The 21,938-nt window shown below is 37.4% G+C and overlaps 2 protein-coding genes across 2 annotated transcripts; both read left to right on the plus strand.

Moving 5' to 3' along the window:
• Positions 1–1,523: 1,523 nt before the first annotated feature.
• On the plus strand, positions 1,524–4,524 carry LOC132562698 (sec1 family domain-containing protein 1-like). Its single transcript, XM_060227452.1, has one exon. It carries the CDS (start codon positions 1,524–1,526, stop codon positions 3,426–3,428), a length of 1,905 nt encoding a protein of 634 aa, XP_060083435.1. The 3' UTR covers positions 3,429–4,524.
• A 4,543-nt stretch (positions 4,525–9,067) lies between these two features.
• LOC132562712 (translation elongation factor 2-like) lies at positions 9,068–11,503 on the plus strand. Its single transcript, XM_060227472.1, has one exon. The coding sequence runs from the start codon at positions 9,068–9,070 to the stop codon at positions 11,501–11,503; it is 2,436 nt and encodes an 811-aa protein (XP_060083455.1).
• The last annotated feature ends 10,435 nt before the right edge of the window (positions 11,504–21,938 follow it).

Here is a 21,938-nt window from a genome sequence, read left to right on the forward strand (position 1 = left end):
TTTTCATTGATAACTTACCTTGTCCCTAGACTGGCATTAGGCTGTGGTACATCTTCATCATCTGACATATCTGTTAACTTTGTGTTCAAATTAATTGGGCATTATCAGATCAAGGTAATTAATGTTCTATGGGTAGAAACCAAGGATGCACCTATTTTGACCTCTGATTTTCAAAGGCATGCATTTCTATTATGTCTGTGTATTCTGTAACATCAGTGGGAACATGGTAGAAAATATTTTATTGAATTGTTATATGTTGATTAAGACAGTTTTATGCATTAAATGTTTAATCACATGCACACATTTTCATCCACAAGTCATTGTTTTGATGGGCCAATCAAGTTTCAAGACTTGACTTACCGGCCAGTACTCCATACAAATTGTTGTCTTAACAAATGAGGTAAAGTACCTGTGGTTAGATGAGAAATCTGTAAATAAAATGGTCAACGTGATACCAAGATGTGCCACACGATCATAATATATCAAATTATGTTTCATTGATGCAACAGGTTGGGAATTGTGCATTATGTTGTACATCTATACAGTGACATGGTGCCACCCATTGTATGATCTTTACAAGTTCTTTATCAGTTGGACTTTTTCCCTTTTTCTAAATGAAAAAATAAGCATAGCGAGGATTTAATGGAAACCTACCAGGCACAACAATTTTCAGAATTAGTGGTCTTGTGCTTTCACTATCAAAAATGAAGTTGGCTGAAAAGGGACAACCCATAAATGAAAATTGAAAATAATGCATACTGTACCTCTCAGGAAATGATGATAATAAATAAATCATGAAATTCCAAATGTAAAGTCTTCCCCATAATTTATTTCTGATCAATCTCAAAATGATGCATCACAAGGAACTACATATGAAATTTGAGAAGGTGGCACAGTGGTAATGCACATGCCTTTCACCTAGCTGTTTGAGGTTTGATTTGAGACGGTAGGGGGTCACCTGCCAAACATCAGTTTTCTGTGGGAACTCTGGTTTCTTCCAAAAGTAAGACCCTTTTCACACTTCCGTCCAGTTCAATAAGAGTTATAGTATCAATAGATATAACTTGTTTTGCGATTGTTAAAAAATAAAGATTATTTACATGTTTATTTTTATGTGGTATTCAGAAGTGACAATAACACACAAATTTTCATTTTCTAAATCCAAGAAAACCAATGTTCAGCATTTTTTTCTGATCAGTTAATGGAGTGGCATCACTAAGGTCTAGGGCAGCCTACATATATACATGTATAATATCTGATGATTAGTTATTTATACTGAGAATTCCATGATAATTTTTCTAAAAAGAAAAGTGTCATTGATGAAAGATATTTATAAGGTATTCTTATAAACAATTTCACTGTGCATTTACAGAGAAAATGTAAGATACACTACTTTTAGGTTATACACGTTAATATGAAATGAGGATTTATGATGATACATGCTGCGTAAACCGAAAGTAGATTTACTTCCCCTTAGTCATCGTCATTCTTGCCACGTCAAGCGAGGTCAGCACTGTTCCAAGATGGCTTCCTCCCTGAGAGAGAAGCAAATCCTGGCTCTAAAACGTATGATCAACTTTAACCAGCCTCCTACGAAAGCAACATCATCGGAACCACAATGGAAAGTGTTAGTGTACGATCGGTTTGGCCAGGATATAATTTCACCATTAATGACGGTGAAAGAGCTTCGAGATATGGGGGTAACGCTCCATTTGAACTTGCATTCAGATCGAGATCCTATTCCCGACGTGCCGGCAATCTATTTCGTGTTACCCACAGATGACAACATACAAAGAATATGTAGAGACTTTGGGAATCAATTGTACGAATCGTATTTCCTGAATTTCATATCGGCCGTCCCACGACAAAAATTAGAAGACATCGCCAGCGCTGCCATTCAGCAGAACTGTGTTCATCAAGTTTCCAAAGTATTTGATCAATATTTGAACTTCATTTCCCTGGAAGACGACATGTTCGTACTAAGGAACCAGGAAAGGGACAGCATATCGTACTATGCCATAAATAAAGGAGATGTAAGGGACACAGACATGGAATTTATTATGGACACGGTTGTTGACAGTTTGTTCTGTGTGTTTGTTACCCTTGGTGTTGTGCCAATCATTAGATGCCCAAGAGGTAATGCAGCAGAAATGGTTGCTGAAAAACTGGATAAAAAACTTCGTGAAAATCTACGAGATGCACGTAACAGCTTTTTTACATCAGATAGTATACAAACAGGTCAATTTAGTTTTCAACGCCCACTGTTGGTGTTATTAGACCGTAATCTTGACTTGGCTACAATGTTGCATCACACATGGACATACCAGGCTCTAACACATGATGTATTCAATCTTCAGCTTAATAGGGTTGAGGTTGAAGAAACTATAGAGGCAAAATCTCCAGGTGGTGCAGCAACGAAAAAGAAGAAAAGCTATGACTTAAACCCTACTGACCGCTTTTGGCAGGCCCAAAAAGGCAGTCCATTTCCAATGGTAGCAGAAGCGGTACAAGAAGAACTTGATTCATACAGGGCACAAGAGGATGAGGTTAAGAAACTGAAGGCTGTCATGGGCCTGGAGGGTGAAGATGAATCTGCCATTAGTCAGCTGTCAGACACAACAGCAAAGCTTACATCCACAGTCAGCAACCTTCCAGAACTACTGGAAAAGAAACGTTTAATTGACATGCACACTAACATTGCCACGGCAGTACTTGGTCAGATCAAGGCTAGGAAACTAGATGTTTATTTCGAGACAGAAGAAAAGCTGATGAGTAAAGCTGTCTTGGACAAGTCTCTGATGGACATGATTTCTGATCCTGACTCTGGGACACCTGAAGACAAAGTGAGGCTGTTTATCATAGCACTGATATGCGGGCCTCCCATGAGTGAAGCAGAGATTGACCAATATTGTGTAGCGTTGCAGGGAGCTAACTGTGACATATCCCCAATCACTTACATGCGGAGATGGAAGGCATACACCAAAATGACAGCTGCTCCTAGTCAGTATGGGGGAGGAGGAACTAAGACAGTCGGTATGTTCTCCAAACTCATGAATACTGGCTCACAATTCTTAATGGAGGGTGTTAAAAACCTGGTCATTAAGAAACACAACCTGCCTGCTACAAGAATTATTGATGCGTTAATGGAAATGAAAACACTTCAAGATGTGGAAGATTTCAGGTATTTTGACCCAAAACTTCTCAGAGCTGATGCATCTACTGTACCCCGAAACAAGTCTCCATTCCAGGAGGCCTATGTGTTTGTGGTAGGGGGAGGTAACTATATAGAATACCAAAATCTGATGGATTATGTAAAGACAAAGTCGAGTGCTACAGGGCAGAGGAGGATTGTATATGGATGTAGTGACATCTCTAGCGCCTCTCAGTTCTTGAAACAACTAGGCCATTTAGGCAAAGAAATGGGATAGATAGAGGCAAATCAATCATGTTGTAATATTAACCTTCAAACATCAATACTAGATTGCTATATGCCTGCCAAGATTGAACATATTGAACATAAGGCAGAATTCAGAACGGTTACAATTTGTTTTGGATTGAATATGTCTTATACAACGTTTATTTATTACAAAGTGATGGAAAATTAGGAACTGTGTATTGAAAATTTTCTTAATCTTTTTAAGATACATATTAAAACAATTGCATGATATTGAAGGCAGTGAAATTACATCATTAAGTAAAAACACATTGACAGTATTAAAGTGTTTAATACATTTTAATAAATTTATGTTTTACTGTGACGTATACATGTACAATGTGTTGAAAATTTACGTGATTGTCGCTTTTTGATTTGAATATTGTAAATGTGGAAAAATATGTGAATTAGATTAAAACAGCAGACTAATTAATCACTTCCTACCAAAAATAATGGTTGTTACTTTTTGGCTTTAAATTTTCTATGAGTTATTAGTTTGTTTAGGAAATAAGAGGGATATTTTTGGCCCTAGTGAAAATACTACATATGATAATGATAATACAATATTCTCTGATTTGCCTGTAACAAAAAGAAAAATTGTCCATAGCATTTACCATGCAGTTTCTATACATACAGATTGGTGCAAATAAGAATCTTTCCATTGCAATATCCATATATAATGTATGTACCAGCATAAAGTAAAAATTCTTACAATGTTTTGCATTAATAATAAATAGATGTGTTCTCCACGCTGTAGTTCAAAAATATCCAAGTTTGTTTGATATTGTGCAGTGCTGTACAATGTGTATAAGCTTGTATTAATTTGTTTTTGAATTTAGATCAAAACTTCATAGGAATACTGGTACTTTTCTCTCTTTAACTGTATCAGAGTAGGAAAAAATTGGAACAGTGATGTGACATCACAAATATTTACTTGTCACTGTAACAGCCGGGGGAAGACACTGAATTGGGTACTCTACATGAAATACTGGCTAGAATGAGTGAAGACAAAAACACTTATTTATTAACTGAATATGTTCTTGTAAAAATTGTGTGATTGTTGATTAAAGGAAAGAGGAGGATACACTGTATATTTCTGGACTTATTCTTTCTGTAAAACTACACACACCTGGGACCAGTAACCATATATACAGAAAAATAATCAAATTGTGTGTTTCCTCTTTTATTCTTTTTAGCTCACCTGGTCCAAAGTACCAGTGAAGTAGATTATGCCATACCCGGTTGTCTGTCGTCCATCGACTTTTCCAACAAATTGATACTAGTCATAAACAATCAAGCTGATTTTGACCAGATTTAATTAGGAGCATCCTTGGGGAAGGTTTTGTATAAATGGTTGGTGTCGGGCCCCTTGGGGCTGTAGGAGCAGTGCCCAAAAGGGGAAATTTTGCAAGTTCTTTAAAATCTTACTCATGTATGGATGATTGCATTTTGGAAAAATTTGCTCTGAAGAATTCTTTGGTGAAGGGCAGTTAATTTTGTACTAATAGATGGGATCTATCGTGACCCCTGGGGTGAAAGAGACTGGGGAAATGGAGCAATTTTTTCAAAATATTTCTTCTGTTAGAATAATTCAATTTTGCCCAAATTTGACCTGAATTATCTTTGAGTGAAGTAAAATTTAAATACTTTATCTTAATTTTTATTGAGGCAATTTCAGCAAACTAAATCGGGTGAGCAATACAAGCCCTATAGGGCCTCTTGTTATGTATGTACCGGATACAGGGAATTTTAACTTTCTAACATACATATTTATTCTTTATTGCGATTACCATTGAATGCACAATCTGTAACTGTTTGGTGCTTTCTTCTCTTAATATTTTAACATCTTAACACTTTTTGGTTGGTGGGAATAATGTCATATGATTGCAATGATAAATACAGTATGATAGCAACGAACCTTGTTTTGAAAAATATGTAATGAATTACCTCCCCTTGAATTTTTTATATGGCTGGCTAGAAAATGTGAAATTTTGACAGTGCATGTAATTCTTGCACAACGATGCATTGAACTGAATTCTTTTTATGTCACCTTTTACTTTAGTTTTGCATATTTGCTTTGATATGTTCATGTTATTTGACCATAATGTCACCTATAACTATCGTGTTTCGTCCGTCTGCTGTGAACCATGCTGTAGCGTTCAATTCAAATGATTTCTCAATAACCAAAAGACCATGGGTTCTTATATTTGGCTGGTAGCATGCCGAAATGAAGGACTATCAAATTTGTTAAAATGAATTACCTTGACCCACTTCAAGGTCACGGGTCAAATGTGCAGAAATCTTTTAACGACTTTCCAAAAGGCCCAGGGTGCTGATATTTGGCGTGTCGCTTGTATGGAAGAAGGCTACCAACTTTGTCAAAAATTGACCTTAACTTATTTTCAAGGTCACAGGGGTCAAATGTGTTGAAACCTTTAAACGACATCTTCTCAAAAACCAACAGCGAAAGGTGCTGATATTGGGTCTGTAGCATACTGGTATACAGGGCTACTAAGTTTATTCCTATTATTGGTTTTGCCTCATTGTCAAAATGTGTTTGAAATCTCCAAACTAATCCTCAATAACCAAAAGACACAGGATGCTGATATTGGGCTTGTAGCATACTATATAAAGGGCTTTCTACTCCCCTCGTAGGAATGAATGGATATTGTCCCGATTTGAGCTGGATCATTCTTTGGTGAAGTGTAATCAATATTGTATAAACTTTAGATCTAACCAACATGGACAGCTTTCCACGATGCTGTACGAGAAGCGTGATGATTTTATTTCTATATTATAAATATTCCATTCCCAGCATCCAAAACCTATATGTTTTACTTCTCACAGTTGCTCCTATTATCACGATTTTCGTCCAAGACGTCGTCATGTGACAGGAAAACTCATAACCTCACGGTTTCAAAGGGTGAAGGTTGTTGAAAATTATACTGACGTTTTTGGTAATCGTAGAGATTTCTTTGTGCGGTATTGCTGAATGAAGATGGACGTGTTTGATGCTCATCAGTTTGCCCGTTGGTTCAGTATACCTTGTCCACATTTCAGATCGTGACATTACTTATTGGATTAACCAAAATCGGCAAGGCGGTTGTCGTCGATGAAGCAGAAGACGCTTACTTTTCCGGGGCATCTGGTATTCGTTTTGTGCTGTTTCACAATTATCCGTGTAAATCTTTCTTTGGTTCATATTTTGCCCTAGTTTTACTAAATTTGAGTTTGGGTTAGGATTATGTTCACATGCGGATATCTTCTTGATTTCTTATTCAAATTGTATATGAATATTGATATCTCTGTTTCTTAAGGGGGATTTTTAAATTTTATAAACAAGTAATTAAGAACAAGAAGATCCAACTTATAGAGAACAATTAAAAACAGCAGTGGACGCCGTCTGGGATCTCGTTGTTTCTTTGAGTTATCTCCCTTATAACATTTGCTTATGTCGAGAAACGTCTACCTAATCCAATTTCCCATATAACTAAGAGTTTTTTTCCAGACATGTTTTTGTGGTGCATTTGTGAGCTTTCTTCGTGTTGTTTCATAACTTCAATGGTTACATGTATGCTTAATATGGGTCGGCACAATGACTGTCCAACATGGATGTTATTTTCAAAGGCTACTTCTCATTCTTCTTCTTCAACTTCCGGTGCGGAACACTTATATGCTACTGAATTTGGTCACTTTGACCTTTGCAACAAGGTCAGGTTAGTGTAAAATTCCATGGACTATAACTTTGAATTGCCAGATATATTTTTGATGAAACTTTAATTATATACGCATCACTTACAGGCAATGAGCATTACATTCGAATTAGGGCCTTCACATCAAATTCAAATGCAAAATTTGCAATACATTCATTTTCAGGCAAAAACATTTGAACCGTCGGAATATCTCGGTAAATCTGATACAACTGCATCAATTACAGGGGGTAAGAAGTGCAATTGAAATTAGATCACTATGGCATTCATCTCAAGGTCAAAGGAGGTAAAATAAGTTTTTATCCCTTTTTTCTCAGTTGAAGAAATAGAGAAGTCGAGATGAAACTTGAAACACACCTTCGTCACCCATAATCGGGTAGGTGCATGGTGACCTTCATCTTTTCAGTTACTAATGTTATATAACGTACATTTCTTTGAATATATTCTCCTTAACATCACTTTGAAACCTTTAGAGATATGTTGAAAAACTCCCAACTCCCCTGCTTACATGTGAATATCGTCAGTTCCGCAGTCGATATCCAAATCAAATTCTAGATATAAAGTTTATATTTGAACTTTCTTAAACAAGTATGATCAAACTCCAAATGGCCAAAAGATGAAAATAGGAGATATATTCTTGTCAAATAAGGACATATTATCATAAAAACTTTTAATGAAATGATTATAAACTTAATCATAACAGATCCGACCGTATTGTACATGGATAATGTGCTGTGATTTAATTTTGATGCAGTGTTATTATTATTTGGTAAAGTCTTATGCTAGGGGAAAATAACGTGTTTATTTGCAACACGTTTTGTATTTATAATAAAAGATAAAATCAGTATATTTCAAATGTTTTCCTCTGTCCTAATGTGAAACTGCTGTCGAACACCTTCAACCAGGAACAAACTGTCAAATTTAAAAGCTTTCTTTAAACTTACAACACGAATTAGCTGGTTCACATCGAATTGTAATTTCACGTGAATCACAATACGACATCGACAAATTGAAACACGATGAAAGGAATTCCATACGTTATGTAATAGTGTGAAATACACGGGGAAAACTTTGTTGAATTACAAGACTTAAGTATAATAGAACGTTATATAAATGTACAGCACGTGGACAGGAGAAGCAGACAGACACTACTCTGTTCAATTCACCAAGGAAATTGTTAAACTGACAAATGTTACATAATCATAAATATGGTTCGTCCGCTGAAAGGTGGTTATATAAATAAACTAGTGCCGCAGTGAGAATGTTGTACAGGTACCAGGAAGTCTTTCTAACTTTCGTCTGGGTGTAAAATTACTTTAAGTTCAAGTTTTTGCGTAAGTTAAGGAATGTTTCCTATACCGCTTCCCTATTGATGCTTTAGTCTTCGGACTGCCAAAATCTTCATCTTTATATTTAGATATGAATCACTCCAGAGTTCCACAGTGATTTTGTATTAATGAAATAATCATGAAAACATCGATTCCCCTAACCCGCCTCTCTCCATCCTCCTCCTCTTCGCATGGTCATCGGCCAGTTCTGTTGTAAATCATTAAATGTTAACAGACAGCTTATGTCGGAGCACATACACTTTAGACAAAATCGACTTTTGTCGTGGTATAGGCGTGGCAGGTAATAGGTAATATCGACACAATGCTGAACAATTAACTGCGTCCCAGTTACGGGTAGGTGTTTATATACAGACCAGTAGGTTGCTTTGTGTACCGATAGGAGTTTTGGTCGGTTCTACTTGACTGGTCACGGTATGCGATGATGTATGAACCTAGATATAATACCAATACAATGTAAAGGTAAAAACTAGCGACACACAGACAAATTAAAGGTCTGCTTGGTCGACAGACGTTTAGAACGAGTAGTGGGAGAAAGGATATTGACATTTGGTGTTAAACACACAAGTAAAATCAAGATGGCGGGCGTCGGAATGGAGGTTGTACGTAAAGTTATGAAGACTCCAGAAAACATCAGAAATGTGGCTGTAATTGGCGGTACAGACAGTGGTATACTGCCGTTGATGGATGGACTCAACAGGACGGCTAGTCCCAGTGTGTCCACAGAGGACGGTAGTCGGTGTAAGAAGTATGATGTTAACCCCATGACAGCTAATCTAACGTGCCTTTATCACAAGTACACTCCAGCCGATATTCCAGGTGTGGAAACCCTGAGTGCAAAAAAGGAATTCGTTATCAACATTATGGATACTCCAGGTAGTGTGGACTTCTCGGCGGAAGTGGACACCACCTTACGAATGACGGACGGAGCCGTGATACTGGTTGATTGTATTTCTGGTGTCACATTGGATACTAAACTGGTTTTAAAACAGGCAATTCGGGAAAGGGTTAAACCGCTCCTTTTCGTTAACAATATTGACCGAGCTATCACTGAGTACAAATTATCACAAGAAGACTTATATCAGACAATTCACAGTGTGGTGGAAGCCGCCAAAGGTGTTGTGGCAACATACAGCGATGAATCTGGGCCAATGGGAAGCGTTCAATTCTCTCCACTCAAAGGTAATGTGTTGTTTGGATCTGCCTCACAAGGATGGGGGGTCACATTAGGAGAGATAGCAGCTAAACAGGCAGAGAAGTTGAAAGTGACACCGAGCGTCCTTCTCGGTAAATTATGGGGCGATAATTTTTATAACCCATCACAAAAAAAGTGGAAGAATGAACCAAGCCAAGATTTTACTCGAGCGTTCAACATCTTTGTCCTTGACCCCGTTTTTAAGTTGTTTGGAGCATCCGGAAATGCACAGGGAAGCGCCCTACCTGATTTGATTGAAAGCCTCGGAGCGACCTTGACTTTGGACAACAATGAAACAAACGATAGACAAAAAGCTCAAGAAATGATAAGCCAATGGCTACCTATATCAAACTCACTGTTGACAATGATCGTTCTTCATCTCCCGTCACCACTAACAGCTCAGGGATACAGAACAGAGGTGCTGCTCAAGCGTCAGACTGACGCCGTTGGTACTTCTGCCATTAGAACGTGTGATCCTAAGGGTCCATTGATCATGTTTGTATCAAAATGGTTCCAGATCGGACAAACAGATATTATGTATGCAGTTGGTCGTGTGTTTTCTGGGTCAATTGTGTCTGGATCAGAAATAAAAGAACCTCAACGAAACACAAAAGTCACTGAGACCTCCATGGTAATAGGGGATAATATCTGCCCCGTTCCAGAAGTCAGTTGTGGTAACATTTGTGCAATTCGTGGCGTTGAACAGAGGATCGCGAAAATCGGGGTCGTCACCTCTCACAGTAGCCCGGTGGTGTTTAATGACATTAGACCCAGTGTAAGTCCAGTAATTCAACTGGACTTAGACCCGAAAAATCCTGCAGATGCTCCTAACCTTTTGACCGAACTTAAAGTGTTAATGAAACTCTACCCGATATTAGAATGTTCCATAGCGGCTTCTGGACTTCATATTCTCACGGGAACTAGTGAACACCTCCTGATGAGATGCAAGACGTACCTGGAAAAACAGATTGTTCTGAAACCAACTAAACTGCACGTGGCTTACCGAGAAACCATAACTAAGGAACCGGACATGCTATGTACAGCTGTTAGCCCAAGCAATAAGAAAAACGAAACCTCTATCAAGACGAAGCCTCTTCCGAATGGTTTATGTGAATGCATCGAGGAAGGATTTATTACAGCGGATCAGGATCCTATAGCGAGGGCTGACTACCTGGCAAAAAACTTTGGATTCGATGCAAATGAGGCCGAGAGATTTTGGTCTTTTGGCCCAGGTGATAATGGTTTGAATCTTCTTTACTACAGCTCGAAACAGGTTCGCGACCAAGGACACGTCAGGGACAGTCTTATATCGGGCTTCCGATGGGCCACACGAGAAGGAATTTTGTGTGAAGAAGCAATGCGTGGTGTAAGGATCGAGATTCGATACGCCAAATGGCAGCTCTCAGAAGACTCTGACGCTGTCGAAGCAATCCGTCGAGCAATACAGGGGAGTGTCATTGCCGCATCACCACGTCTGATGGAGGCTCTATCTCGCGTCGAGGTCGTCTGCTCCCAGGATGCCACACTGGCTGTTAGAGAGATACTAACGAATAGACAGGGGAGACTTCTCGAGGAACGCCGTGTGGGCCGAACACCGATGTCGATCGTTAGTTGTTACATTCCAGGAGAAAAATGTTTAGGGGTCACCAGTGAATTAGGAAGCTCCGCCAAAAGCGTCCAAGTTGCATTTGATCACTGGGAAATAATGAACGGCGACCCTCTTGATCCGGAATCGCCGGCTGCAATGGTCGCCATGGAAACTAGGGCTAGAAAAGGATTACCGTCTGATATTCCAGGATCACACTCGAGTTCCGCTTGATTACCATTAATGGAGTCCTGGGGCCAATTATTTTCTTTCATGATAAGGACAATGAGTTCTCATAAAACCGCCCGATGTATTGTTCATCGTCAGTGGATATAGAATGTGTATGCATGATCAACGGTTATCTTTGTCTGAACTTAATTTTTACACAGGAATCCGGATAAATTGTCAGAAGTTGAAAGGATATCACAATGTGTTCATATAGACTTTGGAAATCGTTAAAACGGATTCATATATGCGAGGAAATTTCATGTTGAAATTATATACGTATGTCTTTACCTGTGGAACCCGTATTTACACCAATATGACGAGTACTGAGGATGCAGATAATTTTTCTCGGGTTCGTGTGTTTGTACTGTACTTCTGTGAAGCTCCAATTTTTTTTCGATTTAACCTCAATATGTTCCCAAACTAACAAACTTTCAAAGTGGTTATCGCCTGGTTTGTGCGATTGAAGGGTTATTGACAAAAAAACTTGTATTGTGTACAAATTATGCTTCGTAACCTACTATCTAGTATGAGACGAGATCGACAAAATCATGATAGGTGTGTGACTGCTAAGTGTCGTGTCATTTGTAGACGATTTACTAAACAGATGTTACTCAGAAATACTTAATCTATCTCACTTTGTAAATTATAAGACACAACATGATTTATTACAGCTTGGTTTTTACATAAACGAATAAATTGATAATTGTTTATCAGACAGTGTTCTATGTGTGTGGGATATATTTGTTATTTTATACTGTTATCGCCAAACTAATGTTTATATTGTAATATGTCGAAACGAGACGGAAGAGAAAAAAATCAAAATTATTGCAGTGTGCATTACTGCACTTTGAATATTTTCATGCAATAAAGATTATTATCATAGAAAATAAGAGCATTCGTCCTTTGATGATTTCTCATAATCTAATATCACAGGTACAAGGGAACCTTTCTTTATGCTACATGGCATCAAGGACTCGAGAAAACGTGTTCATCTTGATTTTAAAGGTATTGGGCGAGGGATCTGAGAATAGCTCAGAGAGTGTGGAAATAATGTCACAGGGACCTGAGACTAATTCTGAAGGTGTCGAAATAATGTCACAGGGACCTGAGAATAGCTCAGAGAGTGTCGAAATAATGTCACAGGGACCTGAGACTAATTCTGAAGGTGTCGAAATAATGTCACAGGGACCTGAGAATTATTCTGAAGGAATCGAAATAATGTTACAGGGACCTGAGAATAGCTCTGAGAGTGCTGATATAATGTCACAGGGACCTGAGAATAGCTCTGAGAGTGTCGAAATAAAGTTACAGGGACCTGAGACTAATTCTGAAGGAATCGAAATAATGTCACAGGGACCTGAGAATAGCTCAGAGAGTGTGGAAATAATGTCACAGGGACCTGAGAATTATTCTGAAGGAATCGAAATAATGTCACATGGTCCTGAGAATAACTCTGAGAGTGTCGAAATAATGTCATAGGGACCTGGGAATAGTTATTGAGAGTGTTGATATAATGTTACAAAAATTTGACATAAGTTGTCCATTCGCTTTGATAAGTTTATCTGAAAGCCATCGGAAAGACTGTAACTTTAGATAAAGACTTACTTATACAATGATTTATCCGTTGTGATGGCATTAACTATTGTTTTAAATGACATAACTTTGTACACAAACATTATATAGTATACAGCGTATGGTATTTTGTTTGCTTGCTAGGTATTTTTTGCTTGTCTGTAAAGATGCAATTTACATCGACTGTTAATGCCATAACAAGACAGTTCATTACTTGAATTTACATTCCCTTTCAACAACTTCATAAAAAAATCCAGTCCCAATAGTATAATCAGCATTTTTGAAGGCGAACATCGGTATTTCCACAATACTGACGCCATAATGGTCACGTGCTGAATGGCATTTATTACATAATAAATTGCATCTCTCTGATTAATTTATATAGCGGCATCGTCGTGCAAATGTAAATATTAGATATTATTACCTAATATTTCTGTCAACATTTTCATTTTACCATCACTATAGAAATATCTTTCATAAAAATCTAAATCGATAGGTGTTCCTCGGACTTGGGTATATCTAATTTTGCTCTGACGCGGTTGGTATGTGTTTTTCGTGGTCCTCTGTAGGGCCGTGGATGTCGTGAAATTTCGGATGTATACGTACCTAGGTTTGTCACTATACCACAGGAGATAAAATAAGTAAGGTTGATATAGGAAACAGATTAATTTTCTTGTCGTCACCAACAGCTTCTAGGAGAACTTTTGGGGAAGTGATATATATTCGGTATCTTGTGGAGTTCACTGCTACTAGTTGGCTAAATTGTCCGTTTTAAATACAAGGCACATAGGTAGAGGAGTGTGTCACAATTAAATGTCTTTTTCACTTCCTTATCCTTTATGTCATATAGAACAACTCTACGATATATATGTTTTCGACATAGCTACACTAACGAGCTGTATTACATGACAGCAGTCACCTTACAATATATACACAATGTGTTTAGACCGTATGAGAGCTATTTTTAAAATGTAAATATTGACTCAGATGAAAATGATGGCAGATCGAGTCAGTCACTTAAAGTCGAGTTTTAAATTCATTTGAACACACAAAGTCTCCGGTCATTTCACTGTACTATTCAACTGAAATAGTCCGCCCGTTGTGAGGGACTTTACTCTAAATTCCTAACCATTTCCCGTACGTACATGCAGTCAGCAAGTGTGTCATGTAATTCAATGTCTTGAAACTGTTAAATTTGGTGAAATAAAGAAATAATATTTTGGCAACTTCCTGTATTTACGAGAAAAACACGAAATTTAAATAGTGTAAAAAAAAACTTACAAATAAACAAACAAAACCTAAACCCGAAAAAGAAAAAAGACAAAAAACTATGAGAATGCTTACAAGATTAATGCATCCTATAAAATATAACCCTAGCTGACATTAAACACTGGCTATTTAATCAAAATTCAATAAGTCTGCTTGAGGAAAGGTTCTTAAGTTGCCAAATACACGACTGGCATTAAGCATTTCGGAACCACTCCGATGAGTCGAGATACGCACTCTCACTCCTTCTGTTTGTCTACTTGTAGTTGTCGTTCCTAGGGGTGGAGGCAAACTTAATTTGTTGTCGATTTCCTCTGTCACCTTACGCCATGATATGGTTAGTGGTGTTTAAAATCATGTGATAACGAAGCAGTTTATGGCGCCATCCTATCCACTGATGACACGATTCTATTGTGAAATAGACACGTTGCATGAAGTGATGTCGCAATCTCTATTGTCAACTAGCAATATCTTCTGAATCTTAATAGTTTAGAAGTATTATAAAATTCCTACCAACACATAAATTCACACACCTGTGAAATGTGAGAAAATTTGACGATAATACTTTTCCCTACGTGTGTTGTTATTGTATAGTGTTGTTTACACCTGCAATAATGCATTTCAAACTTATTTTATTTTCTACCTATTCAGCATTTTCGATAGTCTGGAACGAAAACGATATCTTACAATTTCATGTGATTTTCTGCTGAAAACTAGTTACATTCCGCGAAGGTAATGGCACTTATGTGACTTTAAAATATTCGACAGTACAAATGAAATAATGCTCTTGTAAATAAAATCAATGATACAGAAAATATGTTAACTATGAAAGAAGGACAAAACAAAGCACATTGAAGTAACGTGTTTCAAAGGACCGTGATAGCTCAGTTGATAGAGGGCTGGATTGAGGGGCGTAGTTCCGACACTTCTAACAAGTATGTGTTTATCAGGGAGACGAGAAACGGTCCGCCTGTACAGTCATGATTGTGTGTTTAGGCGAGACCTTTTACCCTTACTATTTTGACTGCGACGTGCCTCCCGTATGTTATTCAGTGACGTAGCTGCAATTATCACAAGGGACTCCGCCTTAAAAATGACCACGGCTTGTCATGGGGAGGTAAACCAAGAATAAGCTTCATCACGTTAAAATCTGTGATGACTGATTTTTACTGTCATCGTGTTGGTTTAGGCGGTAACGCAGCAATGCGACAGTTTGACTAAAGTTTCCCAACAATGTGACACACATATGGTTTTTGACAGAGTACTTTTTGTAGCGTTTAAACTGGACAAGAAAATGTATACCTCGCCATTTCTATATACATTTACATTGTGTATATTTGTCAGGTCATAACTTTGTCAATACCAATACTTGGCCACTCTCGTTTATCTAACACTCATCGGAAAGACAAAGCATTTCTCTTAAAGTTTATGTATATGTTACTTATATCTACAGACGTTGAAATATAATATAATTAAAAAGGATATGTTTCCCTTCTCGTAAGTTCCATCCCTTGTCGCTATGATACATACAATGGTATATATCGACCGTGGGTTAGGGATTCGTATCAATCCACTGTGTCACTTCAATACATAGATAGACCGTGGGTTAGGGATTCGTGTCAAGTCCCTGTGTCACTATAATACATATATATACCGTGGGTGAGGGATTCGTATCAATCCACTGTGTCACTACAATACATAGATATACCGTGGGCGAGGGATTCTTGTCAAGTCCCTGTGTCACTATAATACACACATATATACATACCGTGGGTTAGGGATTCGTGTCAAGCCCCTATGTCACTACAATACATAGATAGACCGTGGGTTAGGGATTCGTGTCAAGTCCCTGTGTCACTATAATACATACATAGACCGTGGGTTGTGGATGCATGTTAAGTCCCTGTTCAGTGACATATACACTGTTTACAAATCGACAGAACATTTCCTCTGAATTATATTCCTATCTACAACGTTATGCAATAATTGATAAAAGTCGATTCGACCACTCCTTGGTTAAAACTTGGTCAAGATCAATAGATGTGCGAAAGTTTCTTTCTAATAATTAAAAAAGAAACAAACACTGAGTAATGATAGGTCTCCTGCCAAAAAATTAGTAGTTTTAATAATGGACTATTACCTAAAAGGAGCTGTCTCGATCTTGCTATCGTCTCTTTCGAAACCATATCTAGATATCTAGATCTTGTTGAAATGGACCGTTAAAACTATTGTTAATATTAGTTTACGCTCAATTGCATGTAAAACTCAATCTTGTTATGCTTCGAAAAAGAAATAATTCAACTGCGGTGAGTACTTAAAATTATATTCATTAATTGCACATTGCCGACTAATCTGATCATATAAACAAAATCCAAAGCAGGAGGTAGTAGCGTCTTGTTTGTTTATTCATTATGATTTCTAATTTTAGCGTACGTGAAATCTCGCGAGATTGGTTGCGAGGGCCATGACGTGACAATACATATGACGTCATTGCTATTGTCGCCCCACCATCGTTTCCTGCCTGCTGCGTGATTTACATGTAATGTAAGGAGATGCTGTAAATTTCACGTACGTACTCATTGTCACAAGGTAAGTAAAACAGATTTAACGGAGATTTACAACAGAAGAAAACCTCTACATGTGGTAACTCCTACTAAAGAACAATGCCGGTTTTTGGGTAAGTCTAATCATTATGTGTTTATAATGGAATTTCTTGCACATTCTTTCATGCATGACTTTTATAATATACACGTCCTACTGTGTGTGTGAGTATGTGTGTGCATGTGTGTGTGAGGGTGTGTGTGTGTGTGTTTATTGTGTGCAACTTTTCGCAAGAAATTATAGGCGTTTGTTTTCAAATGATGCAATCTCCGCTGAAGATTATATGTTATAAGTTTACCGGTGCATGACAGAGCATAATATTAACCGTGAAGTCAATGTGATTTTGTCATTTGAAGCCAAATATTAATCTAGTAGTGTTTGACAAAGGAATACTTGTTAGAAACATTTCTGTACGATCATTTGGGTAAATGATATTGTAGTACATAGATTCTGAGGCGATTATCACTTGGAAGGAAGCTGTTTAACCTGACATTTGTGAAATGTGGGTATCGGAATAAATAAAAGCGTTCCCCTGTCTTGTTGATGTCCCCTAGTAGTAGTTGTAGTAGTAGTAGTAGTGGTAGTAGTGGTAGTAGTAGTAGTTGTTGTAGTGGTAGTAGTAGTGGTAGTAGTAGTGGTAGTAGTGGTAGTAGTTGTTGTTGTAGTGGTGGTGGTATTAGTAGTAGTAGTAGTAGTAGTAGTGGTTGTGGTAGTAGTAGTAGTAGTGGTGGTGGTAGTGGTGGTGGTAGTAGTGGTAGTAGTTGTAGTGGTGGTGGTGGTAGTGGTAGTACTTCCACAGAATGAGGATTATACAAGTATGTATGTGAGCAGGCAAGGGAGGGGTTAGTTATTATATTTGAAGGAACTAAGAGCAGATTTAAAATATGAGGGTGTAACACTAGACGCTAAGTTATGAGGGAAAGAGTTCCATAAAATCTTAACTATTGTACTGGAAAGATTATGGAAAGGAAGGTGACGACAGTGTCATCAAATTTCTTTCCAAAATCTTTTTGCAGTTATTAACAAAGCAGGCAGCTCGCCGCTAGACCATCTCAATATGTTTATATCCTTCTTAGGATATGGACCACACTAGCATAGTTTAAACCTCACTAGAGCTTTGAAGGTTTTTCCCTTGGCCTATGATGAGGGAATTTTAAGTTTCGTCCAAAAAAAATTAGGGAGTTGTTGGTACTATCAGTAATGTTAATAATGTGTGCGCCATACTTCAGGTCGGATGTGATAGACACCCTAGATATTTGGTATGATCAACGTGCTCTATTGTCTGGCCTGGCAGCGCGTGCTGGAAGGGTATTACCTTCCTATTTTTTATGTATGGATAAGATTCGACACTTACCAGGATGAAAGGCCATCCTTCATTCACCATCCAAGTTTGCAAGAGCATCATCTGAATTAGATGTAACCGATAGATCTATAATTGTATAATTTACAATGAGGTGACAGGTAGTTGGAGATCAGTTGATGCTATTTGATATAGGGTGTCGGTTACGCAGCTTCCTGACGCAGTTTCTCGATTCCTTTTCCAAAACTCGTCCAGGTCAGTAGACATTGTAATAACTTAAGTAAGCTGTAGAAGTTACGGTTATGAGTTGAGATCGGTGGCAACAGGGAATCGTGTCTTCTCCACATCTACATCGAATTTTCATAACTATTTCAATCAAAACATTTCTGTAATGTTTCGTGTTGAAATATTAATCTCCATTCTTGTAACTTAGATGTCACCATGTTCCGTGTCTGTTGTTGTATTCTCACTAAACAATGAAGTACCGGATTTTGGTTCAATCTACCCGATGTTACCGTCTCAATCAATATAAATATTGTAAAGGGATACATTTGGGACATGTACACAAACAAGTTGTTTTTTATTATTGAAATAACCATAAATTCACTAAAATATCGCCTTGACAAGATATTTCTAAACACAGTTTTCAAAGAAATACTTTCATTTCTGTTTTGCGTTTAGATCTAGTTTGAGCGCACCAATTGTCAAAAAATATTCATTTTTCAGTACAAATAGGTGTATTTTTCATGTACTGTGAAATGATCGTGTAGTTAAACAAGTGAAATGTCAATATTGAGGTCCACACACAAGTTTTTTCAAAATTCCTGTTTCTGAACAACTTAACCGGAGAAAAGGTATTTAACTCAAGCATATGCCTTGTGTAAATTGCTTGTGCAGTATATATGACCGAAATTGTTTCTTTCTGTCAATGTTAAAACAGTTATCTCCCTTCATTTGTGTATGCCCTTACAGAGAGGTACTTGGTTTGTACAGGGTTCTTCTTTTCTTCGTTGTTTTAACAATTTATTTTAATTGTCAGATAAAATTTGTCCGCTCATACGAGGCCCCCAATAAGAACAAGCAACAGGCAGTGAGTGTGGTGTACTTTATTATAAATCCCGACGACAGGAGCCGAAATCATGGATAAAACTGATACCTTCTTAACTAAAATCATTAATCTGTGTCTATATATTATTTCGTGAGCGTCCATGGTGGCATGTTTTAAAATAATATTTTCAAACATTTTAATATGATTTATCACGTATAAAATCATGAATTACCGAGAGGAGTCGCGAGCCTAAATTACATAACGGTGCACACATATTGATTATATTTGCTTGTGTACTTAACAGCAGTCGGACAACAGTAACCGATATAAGGTACACACACAAGAAACACGCCTAGCCTAACAACACAATTAATTTACTACCATGTACTGAAAACTTAATAGCCATAGATAACACGAATTTCACTGTTATCAAGAAGGCGACGAGGAAAGAATTGGCCTCAATCAATGATTTGTACAGAGTATGATTAATAATAATTAAATGATAGCCTCGGTATTTTCACTGTAAGCTCTGCAGGTAATGCGTAAGGTTTGTACCTGTTTTCGCCATTGCATGATAGGTAAGAGGCGACTAAATTAGACAACTGATATTTTTCTTCTTTCTAAACAAGTATTTTTACTCATATCGTCTGCGTTGACATTGACACACTTTAGGCATTTAACTAAACGTTCGTCCTGTGAGGAAGGCTTTGGGTTCTGTCTCATGACTGGACACACCAAAGGGATTGCCTATTGTCATTGTAAGTGACCGTGTGGAGTGTCCTGCTCGGATTTTGTTTATATTCCACGTATACTCTCCGTTTTATCGTCTTCCCTATTCTCTGTTTTATCCTCTATTCGGAATTCTCTGTTTGACCCACCTTTCTATTCCCTATCAATGTCCATTATCCTTTTCCTATTTTCTTCAGCCTCATCCTCTTTCTATGATGTTCTCCCTTGGAGTCTGAATGCAATATTCTCTGTTTTATCATCTATTCTATTTTGTTTGTTTGTTTTATCATTTGTCGTATATTTCTTGTTTTATCTTCTCCTATATCGTCTCTTCATTCTCCTGTATTCTCTGTTTAATCCTCTATCATGTTTATTGTTTTATTTTCTATTCTCTATTTTATTCTTTTATTCATTTCCTGCTTCATCATCCATGTTTGATCATCTCTGGTATTCTCTGTTTTAACCATTTTAGTATATTTTCTATTTTATCTTTACTTTCTTATTCGTTAAACTCTGTCGTATAGTGTCATCCCCTATCCAATCGTCTATTTTACCCTTTTATTTATCATCTGATTCATACTGTATTCTACTCTTATCATTTACATATTTTAACCTCTTTTCATTATGTACTGTTTAATTTTCTATATCCTATGTTTAATCTTCTCTTTACTCCCTCCTCTCTACCATTCTAATTTACTCCCTCCTCTCTACCATTCTAATTTACTCTCTCCTCTCTACCATTCTAATTTACTCTCTCCTCTCTTCCATTTTAATTTACTCTCTCTCTACCATTCTAATTTACTCCCTATTCTCTACCATTCTAATTTACTCCCTCCTCTCTACCATTCTAATTTACTCTCTCCTCTCTACCATTCTAATTTACTCTTTCCTCTCTACCATTCTAATTTACTCTCTCCTCTCTACCATTCTAATTTACTCTCTCCTCTCTACCATTCTAATTTACTCCCTCCTCTCTACCATTCTAATTTACTCCCTCCTCTCTACCATTCTAATTTACTCTTTCCTCTCTACCATTCTAATTTACTCTCTCCTCTTTACCATTCTAATTTACTCTCTCCCCTCTACCATTCTAATTCACTCCCTCCTCTCTACCATTCTAATTTACTCCCTCTTCTCTACCATTCTAATTTACTCTTTCCTTTCTACCATTCTAATTAACTCTCTCTCTACCGTTCTAATTTACTCCATCCTCTCTACCATTCTAATTTACTCCCTCCTCTCTACCATTCTAATTTACTCTCTCTCTCTACCATTCTAATTTACTCCCTCCTCTCTACCATTCTAATTTTCTCTCTCCTTTCTACCATTCTAATTTACTCTCTCCTCTCTTCCATTTTAATTTACTCTCTCTCTACCATTCTAATTTACGCCCTCCTCTCTACCATTCTAATTTACTCCCTCTTCTCTACCATTCTAATTTACTCCCTCCTCTCTACCATTCTAATTTACTCTTTCCTCTCTACCATTCTAATTTACTCTCTCCTCTTTACCATTCTAATTTACTCTCTCCCCTCTACCATTCTAATTTACTCCCTCCCCTCTACCATTTTAATTTACTCTCTCTTTACCATTCTAATTTACTCTCTCCCGTCTACCATTCTAATTTACTCCCTCTTCTCTACCATTCTAATTTACTCTTTCCTCTCTACCATTCTAATTTACTTTCTCCTCTCTACCATTCTAATTTACTCTCTCCTCTCTACCATTCTAATTTACTCTCTCCTCTGTGTCATTCTCATCTTCTCTTTACTCTCTCCTCTGTGCCATTCCAATTTTCTCTTTACTCTCTCCTCTGTGCCATTCCAATTTTCTCTTTACTCTCTCCTCTCTACCATTCTAATTTACTCTCTACTCCCTCCTCTGTGCCATTCTAATCTTCATTTTACTCTCTTCTCTGTGGCATT

This window comes from Ylistrum balloti, unplaced genomic scaffold, assembly GCF_031769215.1.
Source record: "Ylistrum balloti isolate Yb309-2 unplaced genomic scaffold, AGI_CSIRO_Ybal_v1 Utg371490, whole genome shotgun sequence".
Taxonomy (NCBI): Eukaryota; Metazoa; Mollusca; class Bivalvia; order Pectinida; family Pectinidae; genus Ylistrum; species Ylistrum balloti.